Source organism: Oncorhynchus clarkii, chromosome 26 (genome assembly GCF_045791955.1).
Source record: "Oncorhynchus clarkii lewisi isolate Uvic-CL-2024 chromosome 26, UVic_Ocla_1.0, whole genome shotgun sequence".
Lineage (NCBI taxonomy): Eukaryota > Metazoa > Chordata > Actinopteri > Salmoniformes > Salmonidae > Oncorhynchus > Oncorhynchus clarkii.
In genome coordinates, this window is record NC_092172.1 from 49,418,426 (window position 1) to 49,440,592 (window position 22,167).

The following is a 22,167-nucleotide window of genomic DNA, read 5'->3' on the forward strand; positions in this document are numbered from 1 at the left end:
GCGAGAGACAGAGAGAGAGAGAGAGAGAGAGAGAGAGAGAGAACGAGAGAGCGAGAGACAGAGAGACAGAGAGAGACAGAGACAGAGAGCGAGAGAGAACGAGAGACAGACAGGGAGAGAGCCAGAGACAGAGAGACAGAGACAGAGAGCGAGAGACAGAGAGAGACACAGAGACAGAGAGCGAGAGAGAACGAGAGACAGACAGAGAGAGAGCCAGAGACAGAGAGACAGTGACAGAGAGAGGGAGACAGAGACAGAGAGAGACAGAGACAGAGAGAGCGAGAGACAGACAGAGAGAGCGAGACAGAGAGAGATACAGACAGAGAGAACGTGTGAGACAGAGAGCGACAGAGAGAGCGAGAGACAGACAGAGAGAGAACCAGAGACAGAGAGCGAGAGACAGAGAGAGGGAGACAGAGAGAGATACAGACAGAGAGAGCGAGAGACAGAGAGAGACAGAGAGCGAGAGACAGACAGAGAGAGAACCAGAGACAGAGAGCGAGAGACAGAGAGAGGGAGACAGAGAGAGATACAGACAGAGAGGGTGTGCTCTGAAGTGTTTGTGTTCGAAGGAAACAGGTGGAAGCCAACACAAAGAAGCAGGACAGAAATCTGTGAATTCCATTAAAGATTGAATCTGAGAGGTGCCATTGGCCGATTAGTTCCTGAACGGGTTCCGTTTCCCACAAGCCCCTCTGGTGGGGTATCAGTTTCAGCTCCCGAGTGGAGGGGTGTGTGTGTGTGTGTGTGTGTGTGTGTGTGTGTGTGTGTGTGTGTGTGTGTGGACACTGACACCACAGAGATTAATAGCTAATAAAGCAACATCATCGTTTTCTCTTTTGGTGAGTCTGGTCTGAGGTAGAACAGACAGTTAGTGAGTCTGGTCTGAGGTAGAACAGACAGTTAGTGAGTCTGGTCTGAGGTAGAACAGACAGTTAGTGAGTCTGGTCCGAGGTAGAACAGACAGTTAGTGAGTCTGGTCTGAGGTAGAACAGACAGTTAGTGAGTCTGGTCTGAGGTAGAATTTATAAATTTTTGTATCCAGAGACTGAGGTAGTCATTATGTACCTTGGTATCTAGAGACTGGGGTAGTCATTATGTACCTTGGTATCTAGAGACTGGGGTAGTCATTATGTACCTTGGTATCTAGAGACTGAGGTAGTCATTATGTACCTTGGTATCTAGAGACTGGGGTAGTCATTATGTACCTTGGTATCTAGAGACTGAGGTAGTCATTATGTACCTTGGTATCTAGAGACGGGGGTAGTCATTATGTACCTTGGTCTCCAGAGACTGAGGTAGTCATTATGTACCTTGGTATCTAGAGACTGAGGTAGTCATTATGTACCTTGGTATCTAGAGACTGAGGGAGTCATTATGTACCTTGGTATCTAGAGACTGAGGTAGTCATTATGTACCTTGGTATCCAGAGACTGAGGTAGTCATTATGTACCTTGGTATCTAGAGACTGAGGTAGTCATTATGTACCTTTGTATCCAGAGACTGAGGTAGTCATTATGTACCTTGGTATCTAGAGACTGAGGGAGTCATTATGTACCTTGGTATCTAGAGACTGAGGTAGTCATTATGTACCTTGGTATCCAGAGACTGAGGTAGTCATTATGTATCTTGGTATCTAGAGATTGAGAACCACAAGCAAACTGAAAGGTAGTCATTATGTACCTTGGTATCCAGAGACTGAGGTAGTCATTATGTACCTTGGTATCCAGAGACTGAGGTAGTCATTATGTACCTTGGTATCCAGAGACTGAGGTAGTCATTATGTACCTTGGTATCCAGAGACTGAGGTAGTCATTATGTACCTTGGTATCCAGAGACTGAGGACCACAAGTCAACTGAAAGGTAGTCATTATGTACCTTGGTATCCAGAGACTGAGGTAGTCATTATGTACCTTGGTATCCAGAGACTGAGGACCACAAGTCAACTGAAAGGTAGTCATTATGTACCTTGGTATCCAGAGACTGAGGTAGTCATTATGTACCTTGGTATCTAGAGACTGAGGACCACAAGTCAACTGAAAGGTAGGATGGAAGGAAAGAGACATTGTTTAGTGCATATAAATGGCCCCTCCCATTTCCCTGGGCCAGCGTACCTTGATGAGGTTGGAAGGTAGGATGGAAGGAAAGAGACATTGTTTAGTGCATATAAATGGCCCCTCCTATTTCCCTGGACCAGCGTACCTTGATGAGGTTGGATTTAGGAGGCGCTGCTTGGGTCCCCTGTACTCCTTTACTGATGTCTCTGGGCTCCTGGCGATGCCTCTGTCTGACGATGTACTCATAGGTATTCAGACGGTTCCACACTGTAAACGGAGAGAGAGGAGGGTTAGCGACACATACACACACACACACACACACACACACACACACACACACACACACACCTGAATCTCATGAAATCTTACATCAAGGATCATCAACTAGATTCAGCTACAAGATGTTTTTATTTTCTTGTGTGGACGGTCGGAGGGCCAGAACATGAGACCAATTCATTTGTAGATTACAAATTGACGTAAAAATCCCTAACAGATTTTATATTTAATAAAAACAGAATCATTTCAAATGTTGATTACATTGATACAGCATCACATCTCTCTGTTTATGAGTGGAATTACTTGGGAACAGATTTACTAAATTAAAATCACTTTGAGGTGAATTATTTTATTTATTATTATTATTATTTATTCATCTTTTATGTCCAAAAACAGATTATTATTCATCATTATGAATCATAATTCCTAGCATTTTATGTCCAAAAACAAATTTTATTTTTTGTCTCAGAAAAACTTTGCGGGCCAAATAAAATTGTCCGTGAGCTGAATATTCTGCCAGTTGACATCTCAGCCTTCCATCACCAACGTAAGGAAGCTGCCTTGCTCTCTCTATGGACACAGTAGCAGGCTACAACACAGTAGCAGGCTACAACACAGTAGCAGGCTACAAAACAGTAGCAGGCTACAACACAGTGGAAAGACATCCCTCCTACCCCCCCTTGTGGTAACTCTCTACATTACAGGCCTGGGATCAGGTTCCCGCTCTTATTTATTATAATGTAAAAGACTAAACTGATCAGAGATCAGCACTCCTACAATGAAAGGCTTTGCTCCCATACACTCTAGTGGAGGACTAGAGTAACTCCCTATGGCCCCTTCCTCCCATACACTCTAGTGGAGGACTAGAGTAACTCCCTATGGCCCCTTCCTCCCATACACTCTAGTGGAGGACTAGAGTAACTCCCTATGGCCCCTTCCTCCCATACACTCTAGTGGAGGACTAGAGTAGCTCCCTATGGCCCCTTCCTCCCATACACTCTAGTGGAGGACTAGAGTAACTCCCTATGGCCCCTTCCTCCCATACACTCTAGTGGAGGACTAGAGTAACTCCCTATGGCCCCTTCCTCCCATACACTCTAGTGGAGGACTAGAGTAACTCCCTATGGCCCCTTCCTCCCATACACTCTAGTGGAGGACTAGAGTAACTCCCTATGGCCCCTTCCTCCCATACACTCTAGTGGAGGACTAGAGTAACTCCCTATGGCCCCTTCCTCCCATACACTCTAGTGGAGGACTAGAGTAACTCCCTATGGCCCCTTCCTCCCATACACTCTAGTGGAGGACTAGAGTAGCTCCATATGGCCTCTTCCTCCCATACACTCTAGTGGAGGACTAGAGTAGCTCCCTATGGCGCCTTCTTCCCATACACTCTAGTGGAGGACTAGAGTAACTCCCTATGGCCCCTTCCTCCCTATGGCCCCTTCTTCCCATACACTCTAGTGGAGGACTAGAGTAGCTCCCTATGGCCCCTTCCTCCCATACACTCTAGTGGAGGACTAGAGTAGATCCCTACAGTTTACACTGTGTTGTACTGTGACAGGGCCAATTAGGGCTCATTGTTCACACTGTGTTGTACTGTGACTGGGCCAATTAGGGCTCATTGTTCCTGCTCCAGGGCTTGTTGTTTACACTGTGTTGTACCGAGACGGGGCCAATTAGGGCTCATTGTTCCTGCTCCAGGGCTTGTTGTTTACACTGTGTTGTACCGAGACGGGGCCAATTAGGGCTCATTGTCCCTGCTCCAGGGCTTGTTGTTTACACTGTGTTGTACTGTGATGGGGCCAATTAGTTAATTGTCATCGTGTGGAACAGGAGGCCCCAGGGACACAGTATATTTACACTGAGTGGACAAACGATTAGGAACACCTCTTTCCGTGACATAGACTGACCAGGTGATTACAGGTGAAAGATATGATCCCTTATTGATGCCACTAGTTAAATCCACTTCTATCCGTGTAGATGAATGGGAGGAGTCAGGTTAAAGAAGGATTTTTAAACCTTGAGACAATTGAGACATGGATTGTGTATGTGTGCCATTCAGAGACAAAATATTTAAGTGCTTTTGAACAGGGTATGGTAGTAGGTGTCAGGTGCACTGGTTTGAGTGTGTCAAGAACTGCAATGCTGCTGGGTTTTTCACACTAAATAGTTTCCTGTGTGTATCAAGAATGGTCCACCACCCAAAGGACATCCAGCCTTCTGGTGCCCAAGGTAACAAGAGCAGGCAAATCCTATTTGACATGCACACGCACACACACACACACGCGCATGCACACACACACACACGCGCATGCACACACACACACACACACACTGCAGAGCCTCCACCTATTTGGCCTTCTATCCTACAAAGTCCATGCTGGGACTAACATACATACTGGTCTACATTTGTGTGTGTGTGTGTGTGTATGTGTGTGTGTGTATATGTGTGTGTGTGTCTGTGTGTGTGTGAGAGAGAGAGATAATACAAGCCAGTGTTGTAACATGATGTGATTACTTAGTAGTGGGATGCTTTCTAAGCCCATATTTTGATGTTAACAGTGAGCTGTTGCTATGGAGCTGGTTGTATTCACTGGGGCTAATGCTGCTGTTGCTATGGAGCTGGTTGTTTATACTGGGGCTAATGCTGCTGTTGCTATGGAGCTTGTTGTATTCACTGGGGCTAATGCTGCTGTTGCTATGGAGCTGGTTGTTTTCACTGGGGCTAATGCTGCTGTTGCTATGGAGCTTGTTGTATTCACTGGGGCTAATGCTGCTGTTGCTATGGAGCTGGTTGTATTCACTGGGGCTAATGCTGCTGTTGCTATGGAGCTTGTTGCATTCACTGGGGCTAATGCTGCTGTTGCTATGGAGCTGGTTGTATTCACTCTGGCTAATGCGGCTGTTGCTATGGAGCTTGTTGCATTCACTGGGGCTAATGCTGCTGTTGCTATGGAGCTGGTTGTATTCACTCTGGCTAATGCGGCTGTTGCTATGGAGCTTGTTGCATTCACTGGGGCTAATGCTGCTGTTGCTATGGAGCTGGTTGTATTCACTCTGGCTAATGCGGCTGTTGCTATGGAGCTTGTTGCATTCACTGGGGCTAATGCTGCTGTTGCTATGGAGCTGGTTGTATTCACTCTGGCTAATGCGGCTGTTGCTATGGAGCTTGTTGCATTCACTGGGGCTAATGCTGCTGTTGCTATGGAGCTTGTTGCATTCACTGGGGCTAATGCTGCTGTTGCTATGGAGGTTGTTGCATTCACTGGGGCTAATGCTGCTGTTGCTATGGAGGTTGTTGCATTCACTGGGGCTAATGCTGCTGTTGCTATGGAGGCACACAGCAGGAGACACAGATCAGAATAGAAGTCTAGTCATTTTCAGGGATGACTATTTCCCCACAGCATTGACTCTGTACAGCACACACTAAGAGAGGTAAATATTGTTATTTTTTATCTTACCTTTATTTAACGAGGCAAGTCAGTTAAAACCTCTCTGATCTCCCCATCCCGGATCCGGGATCGTGAATACAGACTCAAGCTCATTACCATAACGCAACGTTAACTATTCATGAAAATCGCAAATGAAATGAAATAAATATGCCATCTCTCAAGCTTAGCCTTTTGTAAACAACACTGTCATCTCAGATTTTCAAAATATGCTTCTCAACCATAGGAAAACAATCATTTGTGTAAAAGTAGCTAGCTAGCGTAGCATTTAGCGTTAGCATTAGCGTTAGCATCCAGCACGCAACATTTCAACAAAAACATAAAAGCCTTCAAATAAAATCATTTACCTTTGAAGAACTTCGGATGTTTTCAATGAGGAGACTCTCAGTTAGATAGCAAATGCTCAGTTTTTCCAAAAAGATTCCTTGTGTATTAGAAATAGCTCCGTTTTGTACATCACATTTGGCTACCAAAAAAACCCGAAAATTCAGTCCTCAAAACGTGAACTTTTTTCCAAATTAACTCCATAATATCGACAGAAAACATGGCAAACGTTGTTTAGAATCAATCCTCAAGGTGTTTTTTACATATCTCTTCGTGGAAGCATGGTTTCTCCTCTCAATCAAATGGAAAAATACTTGCACCTGGCTTTACGCTCCAATTTCGACGCAGAACACCAGGCGGACACTTGGAAAATGTAGTCTCTTATGGTCAATCTTCCAATGATATGCCTACAAATACGTCACAATGCTGCCGACATCTTGGGGAAACTAAGCTTATTCCTGTCGCATTCACAGCCATATAAGGAGACATTAGAAAACAGAGCTTCAGAAATTCTGCTCATTTCCTGTTTGACGTTTCATCTTGGTTTCGCCTGTAGAATGAGTTCTGGGGCACTTACAGACAATATCTTTGCAGATTCTGAAACTTCAGAGTGTTTTCTTTCCAAAACTGTCAAGAATATGCATATTCGAGCATCTTTTCGTGACAAAATATCGCGCTTAAAACGGGAACGTTTTTTATCCAAAAATGAAATAGCGCCCCTAGAGATCCAACAGGAACAAATTCTTATTTACAATGACAGCCTAGGAACAGTGGGTTAACTGCCTTGTTCAGGGGAACAGTGGGTTAACTGCCTTGTTCAGGGGAACAGTGGGTTAACTGCCTTGTTCAGGGGAACACTGGGTTAACTGCCTTGTTCAGGGGAACAGTGGGTTAACTGCCTTGTTCAGGGGAACAGTGGGTTAACTGCCTTGTTCAGGGGAACAGTGGGTTAACTGCCTTGTTCAGGGGAACAGTGGGTTAACTGCCTTGTTCAGGGGAACAGTGGGTTAACTGCCTTGTTCAGGGGAACAGTGGGTTAACTGCCTTGTTCAGGGGAACAGTGGGTTAACTGCCTTGTTCAGGGGAACAGTGGGTTAACTGCCTTGTTCAGGGGAACAGTGGGTTAACTGCCTTGTTCAGGGGAACAGTGGGGTTAACTGCCTTGTTCAGGGGAACAGTGGGTTAACTGCCTTGTTCAGGGGCAGAATTACATATTTTTACAATTTCAGCTCAGGGATTCGATCGAACAACCTTTCAGTTACTAGTTACACTAGTCCAACGCTGCCGCCCCTCCACTCTAACCACTAGGCTACCTGCCACCCCTCCACTCTAACCACTAGGCTACCTACCGCCCCTCCACTCTAACCACTAGGCTACCCTGCCGCCCCTCCACTCTAACCACTAGGCTACCTACCGCCCCTCCACTCTAACCACTAGGCTACGCTGCAGCCCCTCCACTCTAACCACTAGTCTACCTGCCACCCCTCCACTCTAACCACTAGTCTACCTGCCACCCCTCCACTCTAACCACTAGTCTACCTACCGCCCCCCCCACTCTAACCACTAGGCTACCTACCGCCCCGCCACTCTAACCACTAGGCTACCTACCGCCCCTCCACTCTAACCACTAGGCTACCCTGCCACCCATCCACTCTAACCACTAGGCTACCTACCGCCCCTCCACTCTAACCACTAGACTACCTGCCGCCCCTCCACTCTAACCACTAGGCTACCTACCGCCCCTCCACTCTAACCACTAGGCTACGCTGCAGCCCCTCCACTCTAACCACTAGTCTACCTACCGCCCTTCCACTCTAACCACTAGGCTACCTACCGCCCCTCCACTCTAACCACTAGGCTACCTACCGCCCCTCCACTCTAACCACTAGGCTACGCTACAGCCCCTCCACTCTAACCACTAGTCTACCTACCGCCCCTCCACGCTAACCACTAGGCTACCCTGCCGCCCCTCCACTCTAACCACTAGGCTACCTACCGCCCCTCCACTCTAACCACTAGGCTACCCTGCCGCCCCTCCACTCTAACCACTAGGCTACCTACCGCCCCTCCACTCTAACCACTAGGCTACGCTGCAGCCCCTCCACTCTAACCACTAGTCTACCTGCCACCCCTCCACTCTAACCACTAGTCTACCTGCCACCCCTCCACTCTAACCACTAGTCTACCTACCGCCCCCCCCACTCTAACCACTAGGCTACCTACCGCCCCGCCACTCTAACCACTAGGCTACCTACCGCCCCTCCACTCTAACCACTAGGCTACCTACCGCCCCTCCACTCTAACCACTAGGCTACCTACCGCCCCTCCACTCTAACCACTAGGCTACCTACCGCCCCTCCACACTAACCACTAGGCTACCTACCGCCCCTCCACTCTAACCACTAGGCTACGCTGCAGCCCCTCCACTCTAACCACTAGTCTACCTACCGCCCCTCCACTCTAACCACTAGGCTACCTACCGCCCCTCCACTCTAACCACTAGGCAACCTACCGCCCCTCCACTCTAACCACTAGGCTACGCTACAGCCCCTCCACTCTAACCACTAGTCTACCTACCGCCCCTCCACTCTAACCACTAGGCTACCCTGCCCCCCCACCACGCTAACCACGGGGCTACCTACCGCCCCTCCACTCTAACCACTAGGCTACGCTGCAGCCCCTCCACTCTAACCACTAGGCTACCTACCGCCCCTCCACTCTAACCACTAGGCTACGCTGCAGCCCCTCCACTCTAACCACTAGGCTACCTACCGCCCCGCCACTCTAACCACTAGGCTACCTACCGCCCCTCCACTCTAACCACTAGGCTACCTACCGCCCCTCCACTCTAACCACTAGGCTACCTACCGCCCCTCCACTCTAACCACTAGGCTACCTACCGCCCCTCCACTCTAACCACTAGGCTACCTACCGCCCCTCCACTCTAACCACTAGGCTACGCTGCAGCCCCTCCACTCTAACCACTAGGCTACCTACCGCCCCTCCACTCTAACCACTAGGCTACCTACCGCCCCTCCATTCTAACCACTAGGCTACCTACCGTCCCTCCACTCTAACCACTAGGCTACCTACCGCCCCTCCACTCTAACCACTAGGCTACCTACCGCCCCTCCACTCTAACCACTAGGCTACCTACCGCCCCTCCACTCTAACCACTAGGCTACCCTACCGCCCCTCCACTCTAACCACTAGGCTACCTACCGCCCCTCCACTCTAACCACTAGGCTACCTACCGCCCCTCCACTCTAACCACTAGGCTACCTACCGCCCCTCCACTCTAACCACTAGGCTACGCTGCAGCCCCTCCACTCTAACCACTAGTCTACCTACCGCCCCTCCACTCTAACCACTAGGCTACCTACCGCCCCTCCACTCTAACCACTAGGCTACCTACCGCCCCTCCACTCTAACCACTAGGCTACGCTACAGCCCCTCCACTCTAACCACTAGTCTACCTACCGCCCCTCCACTCTAACCACTAGGCTACCCTGCCGCCCCTCCACTCTAACCACTAGGCTACCTACCGCCCCTCCACTCTAACCACTAGGCTACGCTGCAGCCCCTCCACTCTAACCACTAGGCTACCTACCGCCCCTCCACTCTAACCACTAGGCTACCTACCGCCCCTCCACTCTAACCACTAGGCTACCTACCGCCCCACCACTCTAACCACTAGGCTACCTACCGCCCCTCCACTCTAACCACAAGGCTACCTACCGCCCCTCCACTCTAACCACTAGGCTACGCTGCAGCCCCTCCACTCTAACCACTAGGCTACCTACCGCCCCTCCACTCTAACCACTAGGCTACCTACCGCCCCTCCATTCTAACCACTAGGCTACCTACCGTCCCTCCACTCTAACCACTAGGCTACCTACCGCCCCTCCACTCTAACCACTAGGCTACCTACCGCCCCTCCACTCTAACCACTAGGCTACCTACCGCCCCTCCACTCTAACCACTAGGCTACCCTGCCGCCCCTCCACTCTAACCACTAGGCTACGCTGCCCCCCCTCCACTCTAACCACTAGGCTACCCTGCCACCCCATATGATTTACAGACTCTTGTTGAGATGTGAAGGACCAAAGTGTACACTGTGAGAGATTTTGACTAAGGTATAAAGTTAGTTATATATAAATGCTTAGTTGGTAGGTAAACGTTAGATATAAACCCTTAGTTGGTAGGTAAACATTATATATAAACCCTTAGTTGGTAGGTAAACGTTAGATATAAATGTGAGTTCTTGGACTGCCCAAAGTGAGCCAGCTAGATAGACTTAATGAGGTACAGTATACATGTGTAAACAGAGTAGATGCCCCAGCAGACATACAAAGGCCCATCCAGCCAAATGTTTAAACTCACTGAGGTAGAAGTGTAAACAGAGTAGATGCCCCCAGACAGACAGACATACAAAGAGCCATCCAGCCAGATGTTTAAACTCACTGAGGTAGAAGTGGAAACAGAGTAGATGCCCCAGCAGCAGACCAGAGAGCAGGCCCAGGGCGATGGTGAGGCCAGCCAGGGTAGGGATGGCTGGGCCTGCTGTGGAGACCGGAGCCACGGGCAGGAAAATAAACCACACCACCGTCTCATTCCTCACTGTGAGGGGGGACAAGGACAGGGACATTCTTCACTGTGAGGGGGGACAAGGCAGGGACGTTCTTCACTGTGAGGGGGGACAAGGCAGGGACATTCTTCACTGTGAGGGGGGACAAGGCAGGGACATTCCTCACTGTGAGGGAGGACAAGGCAGGGACATTCTTCACTGTGAGGGGGGACAAGGCAGGCACATTCTTCACTGTGAGGGGGGACAAGGCAGGGACATTCTTCACTGTGAGGGGGGACAAGGCAGGGACATTCTTCACTGTGAGGGGAGACAAGGACATCAGCACAGACTTCAGGAGGGGACACATATAGTAAAATATTTATCTTTCTCTCTCTAATAATAACGTTGATAGATTGATTGATTTACCTTGGAAGTGTTTGTCAGTGCGCAGCTTTGAGGGATCCAAGAAGAACTCGATGAAGATGTAACTGGCGATGACCACCACCAGGCATATACCCAGCAGAGCAGAGATCACACTGTTCAGGAAGAGCCTGGGGTAGAGAGAGAGAGGATAGGTTAGGGTACATGGACACTAACCTTCAGGCCTAAAGTCACCAAGGAGAGCATTCTAACCTTCAGACCTAAAGTCACCAAGGAGAGCATTCTAACCTTCAGACCTAAAGTCACCGAGGAGAGCATTCTAACCTTCAGACCTAAAGTCACCAAGGAGAGCATTCTAACCTTCAGACCTAAAGTCACCGAGGAGAGCATTCTAACCTTCAGACCTAAAGTCACCAAGGAGAGCATTCTAACCTTCAGACCTAAAGTCACCAAGGAGAGCATTCTAACCTTCAGACCTAAAGTCACCAAGGAGAGCATTCTAACCTTCAGACCTAAAGTCACAAAGGAGAGCATTCTAACCTTCAGACCTAAAGTCACCAAGGAGAGCATTCTAACCTTCAGACCGAAAGTCACAAAGGAGAGCATTCTAACCTTCAGACATAAAGTCACAAAGGAGAGCATTCTAACCTTCAGACCTAAAGTCACAAGGAGAGCATTCTAACCTTCAGACCTAAAGTCACCAAGGAGAGCATTCTAACCTTCAGACCTAAAGTCACCAAGGAGAGCATTCTAACCTTCAGACCTAAAGTCACAAGGAGAGCATTCTAACCTTCAGACCTAAAGTCACCAAGGAGAGCATTCTAACCTTCAGACCTAAAGTCACCAAGGAGAGCATTCTAACCTTCAGACCTAAAGTCACTGAGGCGAGCATTCTAACCTTCAGACCTAAAGTCACCAAGGAGAGCATTCTAACCTTCAGACCTAAAGTCACCAAGGAGAGCATTCTAACCTTCAGAGAGCATTCTAAGGAGAGCATTCTAACCTTCAGACCGAAAGTCACCAAGGAGAGCATTCTAACCTTCAGACCTAAAGTCACCAAGGAGAGCATTCTAACCTTCAGACCTAAAGTCACCAAGGAGAGCATTCTAACCTTCAGACCGAAAGTCACCAAGGAGAGCATTCTAACCTTCAGACCTAAAGTCACCAAGGAGAGCATTCTAACCTTCAGACCGAAAGTCACCAAGGAGAGCATTCTAACCTTCAGACCTAAAGTCACCAAGGAGAGCATTCTAACCTTCAGACCGAAAGTCACCAAGGAGAGCATTCTAACCTTCAGACCTAAAGTCACCGAGGCGATCATTCTAACCTTCAGAGAGCATTCTAAGGAGAGCATTCTAACCTTCAGACCGAAAGTCACCAAGGAGAGCATTCTAACCTTCAGACCTAGTCACAAAGGAGAGCATTCTAACCTTCAGACCTAAAGTCACCAAGGAGAGCATTCTAACCTTCAGACCGAAAGTCACCAAGGAGAGCATTCTAACCTTCAGACCGAAAGTCACCAAGGAGAGCATTCTAACCTTCAGACCTAAAGTCACCAAGGAGAGCATTCTAACCTTCAGACCTAAAATCACCGAGGCGAGCATTCTAACCTTCAGACCTAAAGTCACAAAGGAGAGCATTCTAACCTTCAGACCGAAAGTCACAAGGAGAGCATTCTAACCTTCAGACCTAAAGTCACCAAGGAGAGCATTCTAACCTTCAGACCTAAAGTCACCAAGGAGAGCATTCTAACCTTCAGACCTAAAGTCACTGAGGCGAGCATTCTAACCTTCAGACCTAAAGTCACCAAGGAGAGCATTCTAACCTTCAGACCTAAAGTCACCAAGGAGAGCATTCTAACCTTCAGACCTAAAGTCACCAAGGAGAGCATTCTAACCTTCAGACCTAAAGTCACCAAGGAGAGCATTCTAACCTTCAGACCTAAAGTCACCAAGGAGAGCATTCTAACCTTCAGACCTAAAGTCGACAAGGAGAGCATTCTAACCTTCAGACCTAAAGTCACCGAGGCGAGCATTCTAACCTTCAGACATAAAGTCACAAAGGAGAGCATTCTAACCTTCAGACCTAAAGTCACAAAGGAGAGCATTCTAACCTTCAGACCTAAAGCCACCAAGGAGAGCATTCTAACCTTCAGACCTAAAGTCACCAAGGAGAGCATTCTAACCTTCAGAGAGCATTCTAAGGAGAGCATTCTAACCTTCAGACCGAAAGTCACCAAGGAGAGCATTCTAACCTTCAGACCTAAAGTCACCAAGGAGAGCATTCTAACCTTCAGACCTAAAGTCGACAAGGAGAGCATTCTAACCTTCAGACCTAAAGTCACCGAGGCGAGCATTCTAACCTTCAGAACTAAAGTCACAAAGGAGAGCATTCTAACCTTCAGACCTAAAGTCACAAAGGAGAGCATTCTAACCTTCAGACCTAAAGCCACCAAGGAGAGCATTCTAACCTTCAGACCTAAAGTCACCAAGGAGAGCATTCTAACCTTCAGAGAGCATTCTAAGGAGAGCATTCTAACCTTCAGACCTAAAGTCACCAAGGAGAGCATTCTAACCTTCAGAGAGCATTCTAAGGAGAGCATTCTAACCTTCAGACCGAAAGTCACCAAGGAGAGCATTCTAACCTTCAGACCTAAAGTCACCAAGGAGAGCATTCTAACCTTCAGACCTAAAGTCACAGAGGAGAGCATTCTAACCTTCAGACCTAAAGTCACCAAGGAGAGCATTCTAACCTTCAGACCGAAAGTCACCAAGGAGAGCATTCTAACCTTCAGACCTAAAGTCACCAAGGAGAGCATTCTAACCTTCAGACCGAAAGTCACGAAGGAGAGCATTCTAACCTTCAGACCTAAAGTCACCAAGGAGAGCATTCTAACCTTCAGACCGAAAGTCACCAAGGAGAGCATTCTAACCTTCAGACCGAAAGTCACCAAGGAGAGCATTCTAACCTTCAGACCTAAAGTCACTGAGGCGAGCATTCTAACCTTCAGAGAGCATTCTAAGGAGAGCATTCTAACCTTCAGACCGAAAGTCACCAAGGAGAGCATTCTAACCTTCAGACCTAAAGTCACCAAGGAGAGCATTCTAACCTTCAGACCTAAAGTCACCAAGGAGAGCATTCTAACCTTCCGACCTAAAGTCACCAAGGAGAGCATTCTAACCTTCAGACCTAAAGTCACCAAGGGGAGCATTCTAACCTTCAGACCTAAAGTCACCAAGGAGAGCATTCTAACCTTCAGACCTAAAGTCACCAAGGAGAGCATTCTAACCTTCAGACCTAAAGTCACCAAGGAGAGCATTCTAACCTTCAGACCTAAAGTCACCAAGGAGAGCATTCTAACCTTCAGACCTAAAGTCACCAAGGAGAGCATTCTAACCTTCAGACCTAAAGTCACCAAGGAGAGCATTCTAACCTTCAGACCTAAAGTCACCAAGGAGAGCATTCTAACCTTCAGACCTAAAGTCACCAAGGAGAGCATTCTAACCTTCAGACCTAAAGTCACCAAGGAGAGCATTCTAACCTTCAGACCTAAAGTCACCAAGGAGAGCATTCTAACCTTCAGACCTAAAGTCACAAAGGAGAGCATTCTAACCTTCAGACCTAAAGTCACCAAGGAGAGCATTCTAACCTTCAGACCTAAAGTCACCAAGGAGAGCATTCTAACCTTCAGACCTAAAGTCACCAAGGAGAGCATTCTAACCTTCAGACCTAAAGTCACCAAGGAGAGCATTCTAACCTTCAGAGAGCATTCTAAGGAGAGCATTCTAACCTTCAGACCGAAAGTCACCAAGGAGAGCATTCTAACCTTCAGACCTAAAGTCACCAAGGAGAGCATTCTAACCTTCAGACCGAAAGTCACCAAGGAGAGCATTCTAACCTTCAGACCTAAAGTCACCAAGGAGAGCATTCTAACCTTCAGACCGAAAGTCACCAAGGAGAGCATTCTAACCTTCAGACCTAAAGTCACCGAGGCGAGCATTCTAACCTTCAGAGAGCATTCTAAGGAGAGCATTCTAACCTTCAGACCGAAAGTCACCAAGGAGAGCATTTTAACCTTCAGACCTAAAGTCACCAAGGAGAGCATTCTAACCTTCAGACCTAAAGTCACCAAGGAGAGCATTCTAACCTTCAGACCTAAAGTCACCGAGACGAGCATTCTAACCTTCAGACCTAAAGTCACAAAGGAGAGCATTCTAACCTTCAGACCTAAAGTCACCAAGGAGAGCATTCTAACCTTCAGACCTAAAGTCACCAAGGAGAGCATTCTAACCTTCAGACCTAGTCACCAAGAAGAGCATTCTAACCTTCAGACCTAAAGTCACCAAGGAGAGCATTCTAACCTTCAGACCTAAAGTCACCAAAGAGAGCATTCTAACCTTCAGACCTAAAGTCACCAAGGAGAGCATTCTAACCTTCAGACCGAAAGTCACCAAGGAGAGCATTCTAACCTTCAGACCTAAAGTCACCAAGGAGAGCATTCTAACCTTCAGACCGAAAGTCACCAAGGAGAGCATTCTAACCTTCAGACCGAAAGTCACCAAGGAGAGCATTCTAACCTTCAGACCTAAAGTCACCGAGGCGAGCATTCTAACCTTCAGAGAGCATTTTAAGGAGAGCATTCTAACCTTCAGACCGAAAGTCACCAAGGAGAGCATTCTAACCTTCAGACCGAAAGTCACCAAGGAGAGCATTCTAACCTTCAGACCTAAAGTCACCAAGGAGAGCATTCTAACCTTCAGACCGAAAGTCACCAAGGAGAGCATTCTAACCTTCAGACCTACAGTCACCTAGGAGAGCATTCTAACCTTCAGAACTAGTCACCAAGAAGAGCATTCTAACCTTCAGACCTAAAGTCACCAAGGAGAGCATTCTAACCTTCAGACCTAAAGTCACCAAAGAGAGCATTCTAACCTTCAGACCTAAAGTCACCAAGGAGAGCATTCTAACCTTCAGACCGAAAGTCACCAAGGAGAGCATTCTAACCTTCAGACCTAAAGTCACCAAGGAGAGCATTCTAACCTTCAGACCGAAAGTCACCAAGGAGAGCATTCTAACCTTCAGACCGAAAGTCACCAAGGAGAGCATTCTAACCTTCAGACCTAAAGTCACCGAGGCGAGCATTCTAACCTTCAGAGAGCATTTTAAGGAGAGCATTCTAACCTTCAGACCGAAAGTCACCAAGGAGAGCATTCTAACCTTCAGACCGAAAGTCACCAAGGAGAGCATTCTAACCTTCAGACCTAAAGTCACCAAGGAGAGCATTCTAACCTTCAGACCGAAAGTCACCAAGGAGAGCATTCTAACCTTCAGACCTAAAGTCACCAAGGAGAGCATTCTAACCTTCCGACCTAAAGTCACCAAGGAGAGCATTCTAACCTTCAGACCTAAAGTCACCAAGGAGAGCATTCTAACCTTCAGACCTAAAGTCACCAAGGAGAGCATTCTAACCTTCAGACCTAAAGTCACCAAGGAGAGCATTCTAACCTTCAGACCTAAAGTCACCAAGGAGAGCATTCTAACCTTCAGACCTAAAGTCACCAAGGAGAGCATTCTAACCTTCAGACCTAAAGTCACCAAGGAGAGCATTCTAACCTTCAGACCTAAAGTCACCAAGGAGAGCATTCTAACCTTCAGACCTAAAGTCACCAAGGAGAGCATTCTAACCTTCAGACCTAAAGTCACAAAGGAGAGCATTCTAACCTTCAGACCTAAAGTCACCAAGGAGAGCATTCTAACCTTCAGACCTAAAGTCACCAAGGAGAGCATTCTAACCTTCAGACCTAAAGTCACCAAGGAGAGCATTCTAACCTTCAGACCTAAAGTCACCAAGGAGAGCATTCTAACCTTCAGAGAGCATTCTAAGGAGAGCATTCTAACCTTCAGACCGAAAGTCACCAAGGAGAGCATTCTAACCTTCAGACCTAAAGTCACCAAGGAGAGCATTCTAACCTTCAGACCGAAAGTCACCAAGGAGAGCATTCTAAACTTCAGACCTAAAGTCACCAAGGAGAGCATTCTAACCTTCAGACCGAAAGTCACCAAGGAGAGCATTCTAACCTTCAGACCTAAAGTCACCGAGGCGAGCATTCTAACCTTCAGAGAGCATTCTAAGGAGAGCATTCTAACCTTCAGACCGAAAGTCACCAAGGAGAGCATTTTAACCTTCAGACCTAAAGTCACCAAGGAGAGCATTCTAACCTTCAGACCTAAAGTCACCAAGGAGAGCATTCTAACCTTCAGACCTAAAGTCACCGAGACGAGCATTCTAACCTTCAGACCTAAAGTCACAAAGGAGAGCATTCTAACCTTCAGACCTAAAGTCACCAAGGAGAGCATTCTAACCTTCAGACCTAAAGTCACCAAGGAGAGCATTCTAACCTTCAGACCTAGTCACCAAGAAGAGCATTCTAACCTTCAGACCTAAAGTCACCAAGGAGAGCATTCTAACCTTCAGACCTAAAGTCACCAAAGAGAGCATTCTAACCTTCAGACCTAAAGTCACCAAGGAGAGCATTCTAACCTTCAGACCTAAAGTCACCAAGGAGAGCATTCTAACCTTCAGACCGAAAGTCACCAAGGAGAGCATTCTAACCTTCAGACCGAAAGTCACCAAGGAGAGCATTCTAACCTTCAGACCTAAAGTCACCGAGGCGAGCATTCTAACCTTCAGAGAGCATTTTAAGGAGAGCATTCTAACCTTCAGACCGAAAGTCACCAAGGAGAGCATTCTAACCTTCAGACCGAAAGTCACCAAGGAGAGCATTCTAACCTTCAGACCTAAAGTCACCAAGGAGAGCATTCTAACCTTCAGACCGAAAGTCACCAAGGAGAGCATTCTAACCTTCAGACCTAAAGTCACCAAGGAGAGCATTCTAACCTTCAGACCTAAAGTCACCAAGGAGAGCATTCTAACCTTCCGACCTAAAGTCACCAAGGAGAGCATTCTAACCTTCAGACCTAAAGTCACCAAGGAGAGCATTCTAACCTTCAGACCTAAAGTCACCAAGGAGAGCATTCTAACCTTCAGACCTAAAGTCACCAAGGAGAGCATTCTAACCTTCAGACCTAAAGTCACCAAGGAGAGCATTCTAACCTTCAGACCTAAAGTCACCAAGGAGAGCATTCTAACCTTCAGACCTAAAGTCACCAAGGAGAGCATTCTAACCTTCAGACCTAAAGTCACCGAGGCGAGCATTCTAACCTTCAGACCTAAAGTCACAAAGGAGAGCATTCTAACCTTCAGACCTAAAGTCACCAAGGAGAGCATTCTAACCTTCAGACCTAAAGTCACCAAGGAGAGCATTCTAACCTTCAGACCTAGTCACCAAGAAGAGCATTCTAACCTTCAGACCTAAAGTCACCAAGGAGAGCATTCTAACCTTCAGACCTAAAGTCACCAAGGAGAGCATTCTAACCTTCAGACCTAAAGTCACCAAGGAGAGCATTCTAACCTTCAGACCTAAAGTCACCAAGGAGAGCATTCTAACCTTCAGACCTAAAGTCACCAAGGAGAGCATTCTAACCTTCAGACCTAAAGTCACCAAGGAGAGCATTCTAACCTTCAGACCTAAAGTCACCAAGGAGAGCATTCTAACCTTCAGACCTAAAGTCACCAAGGAGAGCATTCTAACCTTCAGACCTAAAGTCACCAAGGAGAGCATTCTAACCATCAGACCTAAAGTCACCAAGGAGAGCATTCTAACCTTCAGAGAGCATTCTAAGGAGAGCATTCTAACCTTCAGACCGAAAGTCACCAAGGAGAGCATTCTAACCTTCAGACCTAAAGTCACCAAGGAGAGCATTCTAACCTTCAGACCGAAAGTCACCAAGGAGAGCATTCTAACCTTCAGACCTAAAGTCACAAAGGAGAGCATTCTAACCTTCAGACCTAAAGTCACCAAGGAGAGCATTCTAACCTTCAGACCTAAAGTCACCAAGGAGAGCATTCTAACCTTCAGACCTAAAGTCACCAAGGAGAGCATTCTAACCTTCAGACCGAAAGTCACCAAGGAGAGCATTCTAACCTTCAGACCTAAAGTCACCAAGGAGAGCATTCTAACCTTCAGACCGAAAGTCACCAAGGAGAGCATTCTAACCTTCAGACCTAAAGTCACCAAGGAGAGCATTCTAACCTTCAGACCGAAAGTCACCAAGGAGAGCATTCTAACCTTCAGACCTAAAGTCAGCGAGGCGAGCATTCTAACCTTCAGAGAGCATTCTAAGGAGAGCATTCTAACCTTCAGACCGAAAGTCACCAAGGAGAGCATTCTAACCTTCAGACCTAAAGTCACCAAGGAGAGCATTCTAACCTTCAGACCGAAAGTCACCAAGGAGAGCATTCTAACCTTCAGACCTAAAGTCACCGAGGCGAGCATTCTAACCTTCAGAGAGCATTCTAAGGAGAGCATTCTAACCTTCAGACCTAAAGTCACAAAGGAGAGCATTCTAACCTTCAGACCTAAAGTCACCAAGGAGAGCATTCTAACCTTCAGACCGAAAGTCACCAAGGAGAGCATTCTAACCTTCAGACCTAAAGTCACCAAGGAGAGCATTCTAACCTTCAGACCTAAAGTCACCAAGGAGAGCATTCTAACCTTCAGACCTAAAGTCACCAAAGAGAGCATTCTAACCTTCAGACCGAAAGTCACAAAGGAGAGCATTCTAACCTTCAGACCTAAAGTCACCAATGAGAGCATTCTAACCTTCAGACCGAAAGTCACCAAGGAGAGCATTCTAACCTTCAGACCTAAAGTCACAGAGGAGAGCATTCTAACCTTCAGACCTAAAGTCACCAAGGAGAGCATTCTAACCTTCAGACCGAAAGTCACCAAGGAGAGCATTCTAACCTTCAGACCGAAAGTCACCAAGGAGAGCATTCTAACCTTCAGACCTAAAGTCACCAAGGAGAGCATTCTAACCTTCAGCCCGAAAGTCACCAAGGAGAGCATTCTAACCTTCAGACCGAAAGTCACCAAGGAGAGCATTCTAACCTTCAGACCTAAAGTCACCGAGGCGAGCATTCTAACCTTCAGAGAGCATTTAAGGAGAGCATTCTAACCTTCAGACCGAAAGTCACCAAGGAGAGCATTCTAACCTTCAGACCTAAAGTCACCAAGGAGAGCATTCTAACCTTCAGACCTAAAGTCACCAAGGAGAGCATTCTAACCTTCCGACCTAAAGTCACCAAGGAGAGCATTCTAACCTTCAGACCTAAAGTCACCAAGGAGAGCATTCTAACCTTCAGACCTAAAGTCACCGAGACGAGCATTCTAACCTTCAGACCTAAAGTCACAAAGGAGAGCATTCTAACCTTCAGACCTAAAGTCACCAAGGAGAGCATTCTAACCTTCAGACCTAAAGTCACCAAGGAGAGCATTCTAACCTTCAGACCTAGTCACCAAGAAGAGCATTCTAACCTTCAGACCTAAAGTCACCAAGGAGAGCATTCTAACCTTCAGACCTAAAGTCACCAAAGAGAGCATTCTAACCTTCAGACCTAAAGTCACCAAGGAGAGCATTCTAACCTTCAGACCGAAAGTCACCAAGGAGAGCATTCTAACCTTCAGACCTAAAGTCACCAAGGAGAGCATTCTAACCTTCAGACCGAAAGTCACCAAGGAGAGCATTCTAACCTTCAGACCGAAAGTCACCAAGGAGAGCATTCTAACCTTCAGACCTAAAGTCACCGAGGCGAGCATTCTAACCTTCAGAGAGCATTTTAAGGAGAGGATTCTAACCTTCAGACCGAAAGTCACCAAGGAGAGCATTCTAACCTTCAGACCGAAAGTCACCAAGGAGAGCATTCTAACCTTCAGACCTAAAGTCACCAAGGAGAGCATTCTAACCTTCAGACTGAAAGTCACCAAGGAGAGCATTCTAACCTTCAGACCGAAAGTCACCAAGGAGAGCATTCTAACCTTCAGACCTAAAGTCAGCGAGGCGAGCATTCTAACCTTCAGAGAGCATTCTAAGGAGAGCATTCTAACCTTCAGACCGAAAGTCACCAAGGAGAGCATTCTAACCTTCAGACCTAAAGTCACCAAGGAGAGCATTCTAACCTTCAGACCGAAAGTCACCAAGGAGAGCATTCTAACCTTCAGACCTAAAGTCACCAAGGAGAGCATTCTAACCTTCAGACCTAAAGTCACCAAGGAGAGCATTCTAACCTTCAGACCTAAAGTCACCAAAGAGAGCATTCTAACCTTCAGACCGAAAGTCACAAAGGAGAGCATTCTAACCTTCAGACCTAAAGTCACCAATGAGAGCATTCTAACCTTCAGACCGAAAGTCACCAAGGAGAGCATTCTAACCTTCAGACCTAAAGTCACAGAGGAGAGCATTCTAACCTTCAGACCTAAAGTCACCAAGGAGAGCATTCTAACCTTCAGACCGAAAGTCACCAAGGAGAGCATTCTAACCTTCAGACCGAAAGTCACCAAGGAGAGCATTCTAACCTTCAGACCTAAAGTCACCGAGGCGAGCATTCTAACCTTCAGAGAGCATTTTAAGGAGAGCATTCTAACCTTCAGACCGAAAGTCACCAAGGAGAGCATTCTAACCTTCAGACCGAAAGTCACCAAGGAGAGCATTCTAACCTTCAGACCTAAAGTCACCAAGGAGAGCATTCTAACCTTCAGACCGAAAGTCACCAAGGAGAGCATTCTAACCTTCAGACCTAAAGTCACCAAGGAGAGCATTCTAACCTTCCGACCTAAAGTCACCAAGGAGAGCATTCTAACCTTCAGACCTAAAGTCACCAAGGAGAGCATTCTAACCTTCAGACCTAAAGTCACCAAGGAGAGCATTCTAACCTTCAGACCTAAAGTCACCAAGGAGAGCATTCTAACCTTCAGACCTAAAGTCACCAAGGAGAGCATTCTAACCTTCAGACCTAAAGTCACCAAGGAGAGCATTCTAACCTTCAGACCTAAAGTCACCAAGGAGAGCATTCTAACCTTCAGACCTAAAGTCACCAAGGAGAGCATTCTAACCTTCAGACCTAAAGTCACCAAGGAGAGCATTCTAACCTTCAGACCTAAAGTCACAAAGGAGAGCATTCTAACCTTCAGACCTAAAGTCACCAAGGAGAGCA

General features: G+C 47.1%; 1 protein-coding gene across 1 annotated transcript in view; it reads right to left on the reverse strand.

Moving 5' to 3' along the window:
• Window positions 1–22,167, reverse strand: part of LOC139384762 (palmitoyltransferase ZDHHC1-like) — a 102,775-nt gene that overhangs the window by 17,451 nt on the left and 63,157 nt on the right. The window contains exons 5-7 of the mRNA XM_071129634.1: window positions 11,100–11,224; window positions 10,571–10,726; window positions 2,203–2,324 (exon numbers count right to left, since the gene is read on the reverse strand). Of these exons, the coding sequence (XP_070985735.1) occupies window positions 2,203–2,324; window positions 10,571–10,726; window positions 11,100–11,224 (403 nt within the window). The remainder of the gene's footprint in view (window positions 1–2,202; window positions 2,325–10,570; window positions 10,727–11,099; window positions 11,225–22,167) is intronic.